Source organism: Myripristis murdjan, chromosome 14 (assembly GCF_902150065.1).
Source record: "Myripristis murdjan chromosome 14, fMyrMur1.1, whole genome shotgun sequence".
Classification (NCBI taxonomy): domain Eukaryota; kingdom Metazoa; phylum Chordata; class Actinopteri; order Holocentriformes; family Holocentridae; genus Myripristis; species Myripristis murdjan.
Window position 1 is genome coordinate 23,614,469 of NC_043993.1, and position 19,450 is coordinate 23,633,918.

The window sequence follows — 19,450 nt, forward strand, 5'->3', positions numbered from 1 at the left end:
ACAAACTCTAAGCCCATCATGGCACATGGTTTGAGACCCCTGCTGATAGAGGAGCAACAGCAGCACATCAGGAACTATGAATTGTCTGTGTCTTCATTTCAAGTTAAGGGGTACGGGAAAGAGAGAAAAAATGGCCTTGAAAAACACAAGCACAGAGCACTGAAAAAATGGCTATTTAAGACCTCACAGTTATCCTGCCGGTTTCATTACTGTCTAAAATAACAACACCCAATAGTAACCTAACTAAATTAATGATGATAAGAAATAATTCAATATAATACTTGCATATGAAGGTTTTATTTACAAAACACATCCATTTTGTAAAAAATAAATACTCGAAAGAAGTACCCAAGTACTTTAAAAGAACAATAACTCTGTTTTAATGCCAACATAGTACTTATCATGAGAAATTAGGTCAACGGTAATCTACCTACTTATTATGTTGCTAGGTATAAGCCACTGGCGTAAAATACTTCAAATAAGTTTTATGAACAAAAAAATAAATAAATAAAAATTAAAGATCTTTCTTCTGTGACTTAAACCTATTTCACCATTCTACCACCAGCACATAAGTTGCACTCTCAGTTGCAACTTACAGGTAGCGGTAACTTGATGGCTAGAGAGGGAAGTATGTGAGCAGAAGATAATCCGTTTAAATCCCCTGAATAGCTTGTGGCTGATAGAATGATAGAAAAGTGTATGAGATATTGAACTTCTTCCTGCTACAGCTACTTTCAAAGTACCCTTCGGCAAGGCATTCAACCCACAACTGTCCCAGGAGGGCTGCTAGTGCAAGCCTGTGGTTGTGCAGGGCAACTCCCAGGTGTGAACATGTTTATATGTGCAACCCTCCCCCTGCCCCTATTCACCCTGGCCTTTGCTGTAAGGCTTATTGATGTTTTTTGTTGTTGTTTTTTTACTGCTGAGATCCACATAAAACCATAAGCCAATAACAAACAGGATGGTGTCTGACATTGTTTTGTGTTAACCCCTTAGATTAAGGTACCCACTTAATATGTGACACACAGATCACCCAATTATATCTTGAAGGGTGTATTACATCATCACCTTTGCAGCGTTGCATGCTACAGCTGATTCATCTTGTTGTTTGTTTGTTTGTTTGTTTTTTATGTTGATGAAAAGTTCACTAATTCCAGCTGAATTCCATCAGCTGTTAGGTATACAGCTGTGTTAAATATTGCCTAGTAACATTTTATCATGCATCTGAAACACGTCATCAAACAAATTATAAATTCAACCAAGGCTGCAGGTCCACGTTCGACATGAGCAGGAAGAAAGAAAGAGACCAGAAAGGCCTTTAAAATTTCTCTTTGCCTTTTTTCTTAATTAATTTGAAAAGAAATTTATGAGGAATTCTGTCTCAGGAAAATGCAGAATTCATGCTCTTTAATAATTAGCACAGCCAAGAAACTTATTCTTAGCTGAGCCACAGCATAGCCTAATTTAAATATAGGCCTTTCCTGAGACCGACTGCTCGACTAATCGTTCAGACAACCCACCAACTCACTGCCCTTGAACAAATGCAGTTTTGCACATCCCCTAGTTTACTTCTTCCAACAGCTCCTTAGCCTTTTTTCCTCCTCTACATATTTACAAATTTTGCAAGGCGACCATTCTCACTGGTTGATCAATTCATTGTAAAATCCCTTGTGTTTTCTCTGTATTCATTTAGCAATGATTGACCACCACAGAAAGAAATCTGCCATCACTACTATCAAAGGCATGACAAGAGAATTTACACTGTAATTTCACTTAACCTCCATTCCCAAATTGGACTACAGCAGAGAATTAACATATTTGTCACAATAAATATGTACAGGGGCCACTTAAGCACAGCATCTGCCTGAATGCTGACTGAAACATGGACGGCTATCAAATCACAGCCAAAAAAACTCTCACCCACCTCTGACAAGAGAAAAAATAGATAGTGTTATGAATCTATTTTGGGGGGAAACATCATAACCTCAATCATCTGGTATATTTAACATATAAAATCAAGACTGTAAACAAGGTACTTAAGTTATCACCCATCTTTAAAAAAAAAATTCATTGTGAGCTTTAATGTATTGCTGCCAATCATTGTGTGAGAGGAGGCATGCCTTTTTTTCCTGTGCTAAGTATCCTATTTTGGAACAGGAGAGGAAACACTAAACCCATAAACCCCTTTGGAGAAATATAGCTTCCATCGCCGAGCTGTTCTGAAAACTGGCCAGAAAAACTCAGAGCTCCCTAATGAAGTGTTTCAACCAGCCATGCTACTGCAAACTTTGTACAACTCTGATAGAAGCATTAGAATGGATACAAATGAAAGTCCACTGCAAAACAATAAATCTGCGCTCAAATTTTTCAACACAAACACTAAATTTTGCACTACAGGTCATATTATGGTATAATCACGTCACTGACCAACTCAATGTCCATTAATCACCCTGTGCAATATTCAGATTTGGATACACTCCTGTTGTACACTCTCTGCCAAAGTGCAAAATATTTGCCTCTCCAAATATATCCTTCAAAATATTCTTCCCTGTCAAGTTTCCTTCAGCAGAGGTAGCAGACAAAACATTTATTTTTCAATATGTACCATTCAATCTCTAAAGCTACATGAGCGTATCTGGATGTTACCACCTACCGAGCAGAAATCCCAGACAAATATAATTTCAACTCAACACTGTCTAATCCATCACTACGCAGGCATCTCTTCAAAAATGACTAGCATGTTTAATTATTCATCTGCTGACAAATTTCAAAAGGCGAGGCGAGTCCACAATAGTTCAAAGTTTTTCATGAATGAGCATAGTGTGTGTTTGTGCTCGTGTGTGTGTGTGTGTGTGTGTGTGTGTGTGTGTGTGTGTGTGAGGGAGAGAGAGAGAGAGAGAGAGCAAGGGAGAATGTCCTCATATACAGAAGTACATTTAGAAAGAACATGAAGTGTTTTTTAATGATAATATTTAATATAATACTCCATCTAGACGAAATGTAATGTTGCAGGAAATAACTAGGCGATATTAAAAACGCAGTTTACATTCCCTTCGACAGCAAATTAGATATCCCCTTGCCTCTTTAAACAAAGTTCATTTGCTTTGATTTAGTTACCTTCACGAATAAGAGACCAGCCCTGTGTTTTTGACAGGAGAAAGGGTATTTGTTTTGTGAAATAAACCTACATTGTCAGACTTATCAGTGTATCAGGCATATTACTATGTAATATCTGCTGGGTGGCAGCGAGGCAGCAGGCCTGAGACAGCACGCCCTTCGGTGGAACATGAGATATGTGCACATTGCACATGTGGCTGCAGAGAAGAAGGGGGCGTGTCCACCTCATTCATCCAGGGGAGTGAAAGTGAACACATATAATATTCACCCTGGAGTGGTATTTTATTGCTAGGCTTAGTGTTGAAAGGACCATCATACATATGCCCCTTATTCATGACCTTGATCTAAACAGGCTGTTAAGCTAAGAGGTGTTTACCAACAGGCCTTAGGCGACGAGAAAAGTGACACAGTCAGATTTTTGGCAGAATAGTGCTAGTGGATAACATGAAATAAACAGTAATGTAATTGCAGATGAAATTAACTCACCGTCTTTGAGTCTAATTCATGGTGCTGTTGAGCTAAGACTTTATCTACACTGGCAGCATCTGTAAATGTAACAAACCCAAATCCTCTGCAAAACAAAAACACATAACAACAACAAGGTTAAAACGCTTCCACACAAAATCAAAAGGACATCATGCATTTTTTGCAATCAAATAAAAACGATGAGCACTATTGTACCCCACCACCATAAATTACACTTAACATTGCAATAACCTTATTGTTACAACATTTAATTGTAAATATCATTGAAATCCAGATTATGCAAGTCCTTCTTTTGCAGACTTACAACTTGAACGGTGGGCAGTGATTATCATTATTTGTCATGTTACAATTTAAGAAGACACCACACCAACATTGTGGTGCAGTCAGAAAGTCAATGTCAAATTGCATTCGGCCGCAGCTTACAGCAGCGAGCATTTAAGCTTATCTGGCTTGCTGTGAAACCACACGCAGGCGCGCGCGCACACACACACACACACACACACACACACACACACACACACACACACACGCAAACACACACAGACACACACATGCAAACATACACACACACACTTAAACACACACACTGGATTAACACAAAACACGGTCAAAGTAAGCGATATCGCTTCATACAGTGGAAAGGAAAAGTAAAAAAAAGACCCTTTTTTACCTTGAACGTTTTGTCGTGGGGTCTCTCATCACCATACATTCTCTTATTTCTCCGAATTTACTAAAATAGTCTCTAAGGCTGTCTGTGAATAGAGAAAATATGTCGGGTCATTTGACAAAAACATATGGGCATGCTGTTGTCAGTGTGATTCAAAAACACCCCGCGATGCGCATAGGGGTCGAATAGAGGACTTCAGATGAACGGAGATCAAAAATAACATTGTGCGCACACACTAGTGAGATATCCCATACAGTACACTACTGCACGGTGGACATACGCACAGATACCGCCAGCAGCTACAACAAGCACCCAATTACAGCGACAAAACAACAAGAAATACAGGCTACGGTGTAAAAGAGGAATAACAGTCTCACCTGGTGAGGTTTGCCAGCTGAGGCCACCGATAAACATTTTACTGTAAGGAGAAAACACAACAGAAGTGAGTCCAGATGTCAGTTCGGCCATTTTGACGACTAACTACTTCTAAAAGCGACCTTAAAGGATAAACGAAGAATAAGAAAACACAGTCGCGCGCAGTAATCACATTGTATCTTCAAAAAGGGGGGAGGCCACTCTTGCTACAAAGCTGAAGCTCTTTAAAACTGCATCTGGAAACAGAGCCGTGCATGGTTTAAGTGCGTACTGTGGTGACGAATCCAGCACGACAGTCGAAGTCCTCTCCAAGATGTTGTAACATGAAAAAAAATCGTACCTTAGGATTAAATTTAGAACATTTCTTACCCCGGGTCATGTTGTGAATCATTTAGGCTTCCGGATGTGGCTTGACTCCCGTCTCCTTCCATATCTATTCCAAACTATAGGCTGGGACTACAGTGACAGTAACAGACACACACAGATACGGCAGGAGATATGCAAAGCCCCGCTATGAGAATATTACTGAGCCGGGAATGAAAGCGTCACACGTGGGATCAGCTCAGCCCCCTGCTCCCTCCTCCCTCTCGCAGCACGCTCTACCTTAGCCCAGAGGGGGCGGAGCATGGCTCTGTCACCTAACCAATCCAATTGACGTCAATTCAGGCAATCTGCAAACCAATCCTCCTATTTGTCATTTAATTAAGCAATAAGCCAGGAGAGGTGAAAGTGGCTTAGTGCTTTTATTAAACGGCGTAGCACACCATAGTTGCTTAATAAAGAAAGAGACTAAATGTTCAAGAAAACGACGTTTAAAAAAAAAAAGTCAAGAATAATTATGGCTACTTGTTATGTAAAATAAAATAACATTTAAAAAAAAATAGTTCTGGTCTATTTTATTCTATTCTGTTGTATTCTGCTGTGCCTTGCTGTGCTATATTGTACTCTGTTCTGTTCTTACTTCAAGCAGTAATGTAGCCTAGTTCATATAAAGTAGCTATTCAAGGAACTGGTTCATTTTTCATTAGCATATTAATATTAATATTAAAATGAACTAGCATTCAGCATTGGAGCATGGAGCATTTTAAGCAACAGATTTTCAAACGGCTGACAGAAAAGTGTCTAAAACCCTTATTTGTACTTACTATTTGTGCACTGATTTGTACTAAAGTTACTGTGCAACCCAGCATGAATCAGATTACTTTTTGTAGAAAACAGCAGTAACACTCCAAGTGTTTTTAAACAATGCATATCAGTGTTTTAACACTACAGTGTTACAATATCTGAAGAGCAATGTAGGCTAAACAAAATGGTTGAAAGGTGATACATTAAATATGAGTAATATTTACATTACCTATCATGCAGTATCACATGTGCCTTCATCAAATAATGTGCAACAACTTCAAACATTAAAGTCTTTTTTTAGCCCTCTTTGGGCCGCAACGCAATGCTGTGTTTATTAATAATACAGGGAAAATACATTTCACAATGTTCAAAAATGTCCAAAGTCAGGGTGGAAGGGTGGCCCAACTGTTCCAGAGACTCATTTAACCACAACACCCGGGTTCATGTCCCCGTGTTGGCAAGCATCCGTCCTGCTGAAACGTCCTTGATCAAGATACCGAATCCCTCCCAGCTTCAGGGGCACTACTTTGTGGCTGACCCTGACCTCTTACCTCCATATACAAACAGAAGGTGAGGGCGGATTTTTCCTTGAGGTTCATTAAGGTATCAGAGTCCTAGATTATTATGTATTTTTGCATGTAGATGACCAGCGATGGTCTGCCACCCTGCTCAGGATTTCCCTGCCCTCCAGTCCTGAGGCAGGCTCCAGGCCCAAATAAGCCTGAAAAGGAATTAGCCATAAAGAAAAAGAATGAGTGAATGAACATGTGCATAACATTCGTACTATAGATATTGATTGTCAAAAGATTGACTTGCAGATATATGTTCACAACAGCACATAAGAAAAGAAAAGTATTCCACTTGTATATGTTGAATTCCTGAATTTATATCTTTTGAAACAATTTTCTCAACGTATTCCAATATAATATATAAGCATGGGAGGAAAAGCAGCTCCGAGTGTAAGCATGATGCATTGACATTGTGAATTGAAATAATTTAGTTATTTTTCTCCACCAGTCAAAAAAGTGTTCATCTTTCACCCTGCCTGTAATTGAATTAGTGTTGCCAACATTCCTCATTTTAAGGGGCACAGCTAGGTCGTAATGATACACCTGCAGAAGCCAATAGTGCTGGCCATGTCCCAATGTGTTCCTTATTGTTGAAAATATATGATTCTATCAGTACAAATTACACTTCCTAAAAAGTAATACACCGGTTATCAACCAATAAGTGCACAACGGTTTATTATCTCACTCTGATAATATACTGTTGTTCATTCACAGAGGTGAAAAAGGTGCAATAGACCTGTGCAGAGCAAATATTTTTTCTACAACATTTATTGGATCAAGAATAATAAAATACAATTTGTAATGATGACAACAATATTGCACAAATGAATGTATTTCTCTCTATCCACGCCAGAGTGAGGTGCATATAGGGTTCAGACAATAAATCCCACAGAAATGCAGTTTTAAATAATCTTGCAGGGCAGGAAATGTGCAAAAACTACTTCAGGACACTGCGTGAAGTTTGACCATTGATTCTATTTTGGTATTCACATTCGCTGAAGTTTTATGAATAGGCCCGGCTTTGCTGACGTTTCTGGGGACAGCCAGAGTGAAATTCTTATGTGGCCAAGCAGTGTGCTTTTAGAAACAAGTAATGCAAAATCCCGAAAAACAGCACTTTTGACAGTTCAACAGCTAAACTTCTCTCACTGGTTAAGCGGATCCTCCACACTGCAGCTGTTTTTATTGCCAGGACTGAGGTACAGAGGCATTTTGGTGGCAGTCATTGTCAATTCCTTTTGTGCACTACAATATAAAAAAAATGATGGAAATATTAAGATTTCTTTAAGTGATCTTAATCTACTGTTGTGGTGCAATTGTGTCCCTTACATATTGGTGATGAGTGAAGATTGAACTGTTGCGTTTATTGTAACTCACCCTGTGTACAGCGCATTGCACTTGCCTAAAATGTAAATTTAATAAATTCTCACATGCACATGCAAAGAGAGAGAGAGGGTTGAGGGAGGTTATGAATTCATGTAAGAGATAAGGAACAACAGACTTTAAAGCTGTTGCACAAAAATCACAGTGGATTTATCACATGAAGAGAAACCTCTGTTTTATGTTCAAAAAAAAAAAAAAAAAAACACCAGAGATTTCATGCATGACAGTGAATTATTCTGTTTTTTGAACATTGTTATTTTGGCCTTTCTACTCACTTTTGCTGCATTAGACAGTGCAGTGTCAAAACTGACAAAAGAGAAGGTGTTAGACAGGGTTTGTGCACTATGTGACAAAGGCTGTGAGCTACATTCGACCTCATAACATCAAAACAAAACTTGCAGACTGACTCCAAACACCCTGATCTATTTCAAAGGAAATACCTCTCACCCATACAATGATCTAGGACAGTCAACAACAGACTGTATTTCAGCAATAAAACATCCCATCTTCAAGTTCAGCTTTTCGTTCTCTGGTTCTTGTTAACAATATTGACTGGACTGATGTTACTCCATGGGAGCAACACGTATGGATTTTCAAATTGAGTGGCGTTCCCCTTTAATCTGAGCTGCCACCACCGGCTGTTTGATGAATGTGCCTGAAATGTTTTTCAACCTTCAAGCAACTTCAGCTGCTCTCACAGTTACCCCTGATATATTTATGTTATGAATGCCGTCCTAACAATAACTGTAAGCAATCTTTTGTGGTGGATGAGGGGGAATAGGTTATCATATTTCATTAAACAAGTATAGCAAGTAAAATTGAGAGATCCTTGACAACAATGTGGATAATACAGTAATATCATCATAGCTTGGAACCATTTGTGAATTTAAGTACAGTTATGGGCATCTTAATTAATAAGTGGATAACATATTTAAAGAAAATGATTAATCTTTTCTATTCAACATCGGTTGCAGGCTTTCATGAATCAATATTTACTTTATATAAAAGAAAAGGCTTGACATATTCCATCTCATAAAATGTGAGACTAAAAGAACACTCTTTTTCGCAGAGAGTCTATATTAATTGATTGGTCTGAAATGTGAAAATTGAGCTTTTGGGAGTACCTTAAAAGTCTTGACTCATGCAAAGCTTTGTGAGAGCACATATTGAATCAGCGCAGTATTAACTAGTATTCAATGCCGAGAGATGAACAGCTTCTAGAGTAGAGGGGGAATTCGGCATGCAGAAAGAGGCTTGTAACTAACCAAGCTTTTGGATTGAAAAATGTGGGAGGAATTGGGGATCGAGAGAGAAGTAAATTAATAGTGTGTGAAAGAGCTGAGGGGAAGACGAAAGTGAGAGAAGTGACTGACTCACAGGCGGTGTTATGAGATGCTGTTTGGAGAGGAGGCATCCTGTTTCCTGTTACAGTGATCATTTCTCATCCTCCAACCCAATTACTTCACCTTGGAGAAGCTGGTCTTGGATAATGTCCGACCTCCCAGGCCCACACCATTTCCTAAACAAGGGTGAAACATTTTAACCTTAGTAGATGTGGATGGGATCATTATGAATCATAAATGATTTTTCATTATTTTAAGTATGTTAGGAGCAAAAAGTGATACAGATTTTAACATGAAACTACAATTCTACCACCTTTATGATTTTTTTGAACACACAGTGGATGACAATGGCGTTTGAAAGAATACCACACATCAACATGAACTAAATACAGTTTAATAAATACTCCCTGTTCATCACTTATATTGATCATTTATGGATATTCAAAGCCCTCTTGAGATGTTTTGGTTGTATTCCTCATGTTTAATGTATGCTTGATCACCAAGGATGAAAAGATTTTTGCTTTCCAATACATGGACGGGGTTAAAATGAAGAATCCTGTGGTAAGTGGTGGACAGGGTTTAGCATTTGAAGAAACTGTCTCCCCCTAGTGTCTCGTCCTTTTTAGTTCTCAGCTCAGGTAAGGCACTTCTTCTGCAGGGACAGAGCCACGCCAAAACATGCATAATTGACATTTCTATTTCAGGAGATACTCACCGATTCAACTGCAGTCTACCTGGTCTTTCATCATGCCCGGATTAACTCTGTGTCTTTAAAGGTCTGCTATTACCTTGCAGCCTCATAAGTTAAAAGTATGGGATTGCTGGCTGTTAAATGGATGAATTTGATCTATGCATTTTTTTTGTTTTGTTTTGTATGTCTCTCCAATCTATTACAGTCTCCTCTCCTGATCATAATTTGAGGATTTTTTTTGGGAGCAGTGCCTTCGTTAGCACACAGAGAAACTGATTGAAGCCAGGTCAGTAAGATTTATTTTCTGCTGATATGAGCCATTGTGCATTCAGTAACCAGCTGCAGGAATTTCCATAGTTAGTTATGCTGTGACAAGCTATTCAGTGACACTGTAGGTGGAGGGGCCACTGCATTATTCAAATAACATCCAAATTACAAAAATATAGTCATTATTTTGATGAGTGCATTTTCCAAAATGCAAAAATGTATAATGTTCTTAACACCCAAAATTTTGCAATTTCCTATCTCAGTGTTCAAATTACCGTAAGGTAACCCAAAAAGAGCACACAGTGGTGCTGGGCGATATAGACAAAACCGAATATTACAATGTCTTTGACCGAATATCTCGATATCCATCATTATAAAATTGTAGTGACGACTACTGGTGCTTTTGTAAGATATTTACACAAAAGCAGTTTCTGATAAGCAGTCATTTGTACTGTGGATATGATGACCAAGTAGGTGGAGACAATTAATAGAACAGCTATAACAGTCTAATAAGTTTTGAAAATTTTATCCTTTTACTGTAATGCAGCCTTTAAAACCATATACCATGTCATGATATAATCCAGAAAATAATTCCCCGCCCTAAGAGATTAAACAACAAAATACACAAAATACCTCAAAGTACCACATCTTTTCCTATAGCCAGGCCCAAAGCACCACATGAACAGGGAACCCTAAGAAAGTCCTCCAGGACTTAGAAACCACACCGTGAGAGTGAGTCACTCATCAGACAATCAGCAACACTGATAGTCTTTCTCTCTGTATAATGAACTATATCCAACTTTATCTGTAAACACCGCAATCCACCAAATGGGCTTGCAACCGTGACCTCTGTGTCAATGGACCACTTGCTCTGACATCACAGACGTTCAAGAAGTTGGTCTTCAAACATGAATGGGTGAGGGCATCATTTACCTGGTCCACTGGGCAAGGAAATAAACTCACACCCCTGCATTGTTTTGGATTATAGACTATTTAATCATCAGGCTGCTTTTTGTATGAGTCCAAGGAGAGCAGCATGTCAGAGACGGCAGCAAGAACATGGGGTCATCCCCGAGGAACCGTTGTGTCACCTCTCCTGGCAGCAATGGGAAGGAGGTCAAGCATAGGGGCATTAAGGAGAGTTTTGTCAATATAAAAGACATGATGGTGGGCATACAATGAGACAAAGAGACCCTGATTACCAACATTTTACAAGAATTAAGTTTGATTTGTTTTTTGGGTTAGTCTGGATGGGATCCAGTCCGTTGAGGTAAGCAATATCCGTGGCAAGACACATTCATGGCTACACACTGGTACTATTGCTAGGTGGGTAGACAGACACACAGTGTAACCCTCAATAGTTAAATATCCTGCTTCTGTCATATGGCTATGGATGCGGACATGATCTATTTATTACTATTGATGATTATTTGCTAATGAACCCCCATATCCACTCTTGTTGACTTTGTGTTAGTGTGACTTTGTGCATTGAGTGCATGTTGTTTTTCTTGGTCTTCATCATGCAGAGGTTGAGGATAGTAAGGGAACATCTCAAGAGACACCGGCTCAACGGTGCTCTCCGTCTCATGGTGTGCTCTATGTCTGCTATCCATTTGTTCCTACTTTTCTTTAATCTTTCTTTCTTTTCCTAATTGGCTACCTTTGCCAGATACCAACCACTTCCAGTTTTTCACCCACTGACCTTAACATTGACCTTGTCCTCACTCTGCCATTGAGAAAAGCGAGAGCGATACCGTATCCTCTTCTCCCCCCACTGTGCTGCAGGGTTGAATTTTGCCTGTCTCATCAGTCTTCTGGCTGCTGGAGTATGCCTTGTTATTTCCTCCTGAATCCTACACATTCCTGTTTCAGCTGATCAGTGCCCAGACTGGAAAACATTGCTCTTGGACATGAGAGCTGGTGAGGCTTGGCAGATATACCCAAACTGTCAATAGAGATTAACTTTATCCGATAAACTTTATCTGCAACACTCAAAGGTCCGTTGGGGGTGGCAAACTAACTCTGGCATTCTTTTTCTACCACTGCAAATTGATATTTTGATTTCTATCACTATGTGTGCAGGCCTTTGTCCCACATGATGCTCCACGATAATGGAGTTAGCATTAATTGTTGGTAGGCTGATGAATATCTGTCACGCTTTTCCGGTCTCGTGGCAGGAAATGTTTCCCTTGTGTGCTGTGGGGCGCAATATTTCATCTTCTGCTGTCAGTCTGTCTCTTTATTGTGTGTTTGTGTGTGTGACAGAGCCTGACCTTCCAGTAGAAGATTACCATTCAGAGAGTTCAAAGACAGGACCTCAAATTTGGACACAAGGAGCCACAGTTGCCTGCTCCAGTGTCCATGCAAAACCTTTACTTGTCTTGCATGTCTGTTGTGTTGGTTTGTCTATTCACCTCTTTGCAGTTACCTATAATATTTTATAGTTAGTATAATGCTCAGCAGAGGGAACACATTCTTTAGCTTTTATGCACAATCCTAAAAGGAGTGAGATGTTCTCAATGTGGCCATGTGGTAGACATATGAGATCTTATTGCTGACCATCTTACCTATCTGCAACACTGTCGACACTTTGTCTAAAGGAAACAAATATGAGAGGAAACCTGGTCACCAGCTGACAGATCTAGTTTCACTGCAAAAAATAATAATTTTTAGCAAGTCATTTAGTCTCATATTCAGTGTTAAGATCTTGTTTTGTCTGCAAACAAGTGAAAAAATCTGCCTCTGGGATGAGATAATCCCACTTGTTTCCAGTGCCAATCAACTTGTTTCCAGAAATTTTTAGACTCAAGTGTCATTTTCCTGATACTAGTGTGCTGATCTGCCTTAGTTTGCCTTGTTTTAACATGTGCATACTTGTTCATAGAAAAATTCCTGACACAAATGAAACTGCATTGGAAACAAATGGGATTATCTCATCCCTTTTGCAGACTTTTTATTTATTTATTTATTTATTTTTACCTGTTTTAAGAAAAAAATCGACTGAATATGAAAATAAAATTTAAGATAGTTAATATAGAGTAAAATGGATAAGATAGATGTCCTGAAGTGTCACTGAAATGCTTTGAGATAAAAACATCTATGCCATCACCACAAGAGGGCACTTCAAGCACATGCAATCAAAAAAGGAACTGATGACACTGTGTGTATGTTTCTGTCTGTATGTTTGTGTCAGTCTGACCTCCCCAAAACACCCAAGAGCCACTCCAAATAAAAAAAAACAAAAAACAAAGTGACACCAAAAACAAATGTACTGTTGGTAGAACTTGCCATCTCATCTTCCCTTGCCACCCTGCAGTAGCAGAGCATCCCAGGCTCGGCCACCTACAGCACCCCTTTGGCCTCTCTTACTGAGAAGAGTGACTGTGCAACTTCCTTGGGCTGCTGTGACGGGAATTGCTAAGATGCTGGCTCCTTTCTGATCCCTCGTTATCTCTGTATACAGCCACAAAACAGCAATTTAGTTCCAAACTCACTTCAAGAACCTGGTGAGTTTGGTGCTGAGCCCAGCTTTCGACCCAGCGCTCTTCAGCAATCTGAAGAAGACAATTCAACCAAGACACAGCATCCTGACTTGGATACCCTTACTTAAGAACATTTCAATATAACAGTTTCTTAAAGCTTTTATTTCGTGCCCTGTTCTGCATTTATTGGCGGCGATCATGGTGAAATGAAAAGCTAATAGAGAATTTAATGTGCAAGGACACAAGAGGGCAGTGAGCTCGCTGTGCTCAGAAGAGCACACTTCTGGGTGAGCCTCATTCAATGTGGCTGAAAGAAATAAAGGCAGCTCACTCAGGGTGCAGAAATGAGGAAGGGGAAGCATGCCAGCAGTGAGTGATGCTAGCTCTCCCCTGCCTGTCAGTTATTTGGAAGCCAGAAGAGATATTTGACATGACTTTGTGTTGTCTTCAGAGCAGATAATTGGCAAACATGCACCACTAGCTTCTTTTTTTCTTAAGTTTTGCAGCTAAAACAAATCAATTAAAAAAAACAAAAACATGTGTCTGATATGGAAGCCCAAGCTGTTCAAGCACTCCAAAGTGTGAAAGGTTTGAAATGATGATCAAACTGAACAAAATAGTATTGATTATGTGTATGTTTTAAGCTTGACAACTGAGATAGTGTAGGATTAGTTGTCAAGCACAGAAAAGTACAGCAAATTGACTGTCAGATGTTTCCTTATAATTGTCTACCTTTTCTGGCATTCATTGTGTTGTTCTGTGCTGCAAACCATATCTGACTGGTAGCCAACTAGGCAAACCACAAACCATAAATGAGATTTGAGACCTATGTTGCAACACCAACAGTGTGACAAGATTTGTCTGAAATGTGTGTAATCCTTGTGATGTGATTGTCATTTTAGCATCATTCCCAGGAACTACAGCTGAAAATGATTTGACCAGGCAATCACGGAGCATGTGCAGAAGTTTTGATTAATGAGCACCGTCCCTGTAATAATAAACTCAGTAAATCAAAGCATGTAGAATTAAACAAAAATCAAACAAGAGAATGTTGAAAAGAGAAATAGGCTGAAAAAGGCAGAGGTAGAAAGAAAAATAATTTTCTTTGAGCTCAAGGTACAGTACAGAAAACTTGATTCATCTGTTTCTATAGAGAATAACAAACAATAACTTTCTGTAAAACATTGTAGATGAGACAGGGCACCGCACACACTGCTAAATAGATAAGAAACGATCTATAAAATGATCCCAGCTCAAATGAGAATAATAATTTGCATGTCATCAAGCTTCACACCTATAGTCTACAGTATACAGACTATAAATACATGAAAGAGAGGCCAGTAAGAGCAGCACTAATGATGAAGCAACACAGGGTGTCAATGAATAAAAATCAGTCACATTCTCAAACAATAATCACAAAGCTGAACCATTTTTGAGCACATTTTATTCACTTTTAAAGAAATTACCCCAAAGACATTCCTACGAATAAACTGACTGTGTAGTGCATTTCATCAAACCTCAGTGCTTTGTTACATTTTGTTCTATAATTATACTTAATTATACTGCTTCTGAACATTTACCATCCATAACCTTCACATATTGGCAAGTAATTCCTGCCTGGCTGTTACTATGACTCCATGCCGTGACCCTTTGTGAAGAAGGTTGGCACTTTTCGGCACCATGCTGCATGTTAAGGTGTTAACTGAAATATAAATTGTAAAAATGCTGCCATGTAGATTTAAAAAATCAGCGAGAGGAGAAAATCTGTGCTTCCAGACTATGTGCCTATATACCAGTAAGTTAGCATTTCAGTGCTTGAACAAGTGACTCTCAAGTGCATGCACATGATTTTCATGAGTGTCAGTGATTCATGAAGGACAACACACGTAAATCTGAGATGTGGTCAAAATACAAAGCAGTAGTCAGCACTGTAATAGCTGGAAAGAGCAGTTTTTGAACACCGAAGCAACATTATCTATTTGTTTTCTCTCTGCCTCACTGGATTTCTGTTGTCTTATTGTAGCTGATCCTTTCAGTTCATTGTGTAGTTCACAAAAAACACCAAAAGGGAGTGTCCTGGCTCTGGTTTGTTATATAAAACAGGCATCAAAGAGTTCTGTTAAAATAGACAATATAGTAGAAACTAGTAACCCCGGCAACTTTGAGCGCAGTATGGTTATTGGAGCCAGGCACGGTAGTTCCAATATCTCAAAAAGCAGCCTAGTGCGCTTTTTCTCTCAACATACTGTGTGTGTGACAAGCAAACCATCAATCAAATCCAGCCAGTCATTGTAGGAAAATAGAGAAAAAATATGCAAACTAACCACAAATAACACTGTACAACAGTGATGTACAGGACAGCACCTCAGAATGTAACTTGTCAGTCTTTAGACGGGTCATATAGTTGCAGATGACCACCTCTCTGCAGTCTGGTCACTGAACGTATTGTGCCATCTTGTGCTTAGCCATATTCATTACAGTGTCCAAGGACAGAGTCCACTGCGGGGCAGGTCTATTAAAATTGTTGTTATAAAGTTATACACATATAAAGCATTCTCTTTCCATAGATATAAAAGTAGCATCTAGCAGCAGCGTGCAGCTCATGTAGTAAATGGCCCAATGGTTGGTAAGGTATTCAAAGTAAAAAAAACAAAAACATCAGCTGTCTCTTGCATGTGCAGTGTGTGTTTGTGCTATAGTTTTATACTCAAAGTCGTCACTGAGGTGTTACTGTTGTGTTTTATAGGACTTGCTGCAGAATGAGAGGCCACAGGTTGTATATCAAGGGGAGAAAGGAGCAGGAGGAGAGAGCTGGGCTGATGTTGCGGACACCGCCAGGAAGGGACTGGTTGGGCCTCCTCACACTCCTGGTACGGAGCGTCGTGGTCTTCTTCGTCGTGACGGAAGCGCTCTCAGTGCTAAAGGATCGGTCTGTGGCCAGAGCCGTTTCAGTGGCAATGGGTGTGTCAGTAACGAAGCTCGTGTCAGCAGAAGAGGATGTGTCATAGCGGAATGAGTCAGTAGGCGGGGCTTTGTGTTTGACCAAGGCTGTTCCTGTGATGATATGGGAATCTGTCAGGAGCATGTGATCTGTGACTGCTGGGCTGGAGGACGGGTGCTGATCTGTAGAGAGACCGCGGGGCGAGGCTGTTGAGGGCTGCTGCTGTGTGTTCATGCTCTCTCTGGTGGTGTACTGGGTGCTCAGCAAGGCAGAAACGGACAGGTCCTGGGTGCTCGCTGCCAGGGGTGGTGCATTGTAGGAGGCAAAGTGCCACCCTCCAGTCCTGCCGGGTCGCACGCCTCCACAGATGGCCTGGGTGTGGCAGGGACAGCCCAGCACACGGGCAGGGGTTTGCTGTATCCAGGACAGTAAATAAGTGATGTTGGTATGGAGGTGGCAGGCCCAAGGGTTGTGTCCAAGAGTGATGAGTTTAAGCCCAGCCATCTGGTCAAACACGCCAAAGGGGAGTGTGGAAAAGCGATTAGCATGTAGATAGAAGTGAGTTAGTTGAGTGAGCCTGTCCAGAGAGCCTGGCAGCACCCTCACAAGCAAGTTGTGAGACAGGTCGATGGTCTCCAGGTTCATGGGCATGTTGGTAGGCACGGTCCAGAAGCGATTGTGGCTGAGGTTGAGCATGTGCAGGTTGATGAGTGTGTTGTTGATGAAGACAGCCCGCTCCAGCTTGTTGTTGGACAGCTCCAGAAGCTGCAGGTTCCACTGGTAGGCGGTGTCATTCTTGTCCAGCAACCGGATGCGGTTGGCGCCCGCATAGAGCTGCCAGAGGGAACGGGGCAAGCCAGAGGGCAGCTGGCCCAGCCGGTTGTGAGACAAATCCAGGATGCGGAGGTGAACATACTCCGTGAGCTGGCCGTCAAGATTGTGAAAGCGATTGTGGGACAGGTTGAGGGAGCGGAGGTTGTGCTGCAGGCCATCGGGCAGCTGCCTCAGACCCCTCCAAGAGCAGTCCACCTCCCTGTGGCTGGCACTGCAGGAGCACACAGAGGGGCAGACTGCTAGGACATGCGTCCCCAACAACAACACAAGGAGCAGCTCCAGTAGGACCTCATTATGGAAAGGTTTCAGCAGCGCATGCCAGCTAAAAGAAGAAAAGAAATACCAGGGACATTAGTGTTTTGCTGATATATTTAATGCGGTTGCATTACAGTACATTACTGAAAATAGAGGTGATACCAGCCTGCAGTGTGTTTAGAGAACGACAAGCACAGGGAATGAGATGAGATGTACATTTTGTCTGTAGGAGAGGCATGGTTACTGCAGCGAGCTGTGCTGAAAACTGGTTTGTTTCATCCTTTCTTTACTGCTCCACCCTCTGCTACTATAGATTCACTTTCTCTCTCTCTCCCTATTGCACACGTACACACGCACAGACATAAACATGCACATACACATACACACAGGCTCCCCAGTGCCTGCCACACAGCACTGCATTGCTTGCAGGTACACTCGTGCAGATCTATCAGCCATGCGAATCTGTCCTCCACAATTATGCAGCAATATTTTTAGAAGCACTGCAGCAGTTTTCCTCTTAGAAACATTTATACATGCTCCATCCATAGGAGGTTAAATTAAGACGAGGTTTGACTTTGTCTTTTATTATTACTGATTAACATTTGACCTGATTTGAGAAGAGAGCACTGGCTGCTGCCTATAAGAATAAAACACACCACAAAGGAGGAGAAATCCCTGTAGTCATTAGTTTGTGTATTCAGTGTTTGTCAGTGCAGTCCCGTGCCCCTGGAGGAGAGCAAGCTCAATACATGGGTTTTATTAATGACTCCACAGAGGACTAACACATCAGCTGGTACCAAGGCAAGCAAAGACACAGACAGGAGCGGCACAGTGCTGGAATTGTAGTGGATGTAAGCTATAAGGTGTAGCAGAGAGCGTGTATGCGTTTGTTCTTTCTGCGTAAAGTGACACTTTTTTCCAGATTAATTCAGAACTCACCTTCTCATCTTATCATTCCACTCACTTTTCTCTGCTCCTGTTTGCTGTCCAGTGCCCAGCCGCTGCTGCCTTTCCTCTCCTTTCCCCTCCTCTTCTCAAGTGCGGGACCAGCTGCTGCTTTTGCTGAAGGTGGATTTTTCCCTGCCTGAATTCCTTTCATAGGATTTAACGCACGCTCACTCGTCCTCTTCAGCTTTTCAAGGCAACCCTCTCAGCTTCCCCCTCGATCCTTTTGTCCTCCTTGCACAACAGAAAGTTGATACTGCCAGTGATTTTTTTTTTTTTTTTTTTTTTTTTTTTTGGTTAGACTTCATCTGCCACTGCAGGCTCTGGATTTACACTGCACTGTGCAGTGGAAGTGGAAAACGAGTGGGAAGCAGTGGGGTGGGGTGGAGTGGGTGTTAGTGGGTGGAGGGGGGGCGGATGGAGTGCATAATGGAGAGGTTCCTGTGCTGGGACACTGCTACAGAGGAAAGTCCTCCTAAAGAAATCTTGTAAGTTGAGGTATCTACCTCTGCATTTTAAACAATGTCAACTAATTGCTATGCTGAGGCATGTTTTGACTGATTTCATCCCTGTTTGGGAAGATGTTCTATTCAAATTAAATTAGACTGTCATTCAGTTATCGGGGTAATTGATAGTTTCCATCCCTTCAACAGCAAGAGCAAAGTATCATTAGCATTGCATTAGCATGATAACTAGGGGAGGTTTGTAATTGTAAATGCAGAGGTTACCTGTAAAAAAAAAAAAAAAAAAAAAAAATAGTGGCAAGAGTTGATGCAGTCTTCAGCACTGCAGTTTCTCACTTGTCATCAGCAGCACAGGCAGCCCTCCATTCTGCACTGCACTGCTGTGCTGTGCTGCTCCCCTCCTACATGATTAACATGGAGGACAGTTTATCATTGATCCAATGCCAAGCGGTTTCTCCATTCAATCTGATATCGGCTATGCTTGGTTTTTGTTTGGAGCACAAACT

At 40.8% G+C, this 19,450-nt stretch overlaps 2 protein-coding genes across 7 annotated transcripts in view; both read right to left on the bottom strand.

Moving 5' to 3' along the window:
* LOC115371410 (RNA-binding protein Musashi homolog 2) overlaps positions 1-5,209 on the bottom strand; it is a 291,837-nt gene extending 286,628 nt beyond the window's left edge. For all 6 annotated transcript variants that reach the window (XM_030068782.1, XM_030068781.1, XM_030068779.1 and 3 more), the window contains exons 1-4: positions 5,015-5,209; positions 4,648-4,688; positions 4,274-4,355; positions 3,604-3,688 (exon numbers count right to left, since the gene is read on the bottom strand). In XM_030068782.1, the coding sequence (XP_029924642.1) occupies positions 3,604-3,688; positions 4,274-4,355; positions 4,648-4,688; positions 5,015-5,076 (270 nt within the window). In that variant the 5' untranslated portion in view covers positions 5,077-5,209. The remainder of the gene's footprint in view (positions 1-3,603; positions 3,689-4,273; positions 4,356-4,647; positions 4,689-5,014) is intronic.
* Positions 5,210-16,245: 11,036 nt separating this feature from the next.
* Positions 16,246-18,482, bottom strand: LOC115371703 (oligodendrocyte-myelin glycoprotein-like). Its single transcript, XM_030069178.1, has 2 exons — positions 18,475-18,482; positions 16,246-17,602 (listed from the first exon to the last, which is right to left on the bottom strand). The coding sequence occupies exons 1-2, from the start codon at positions 18,480-18,482 to the stop codon at positions 16,246-16,248; spliced, it is 1,365 nt and encodes a 454-aa protein (XP_029925038.1).
* Between the last annotated feature and the right edge of the window lie 968 nt (positions 18,483-19,450).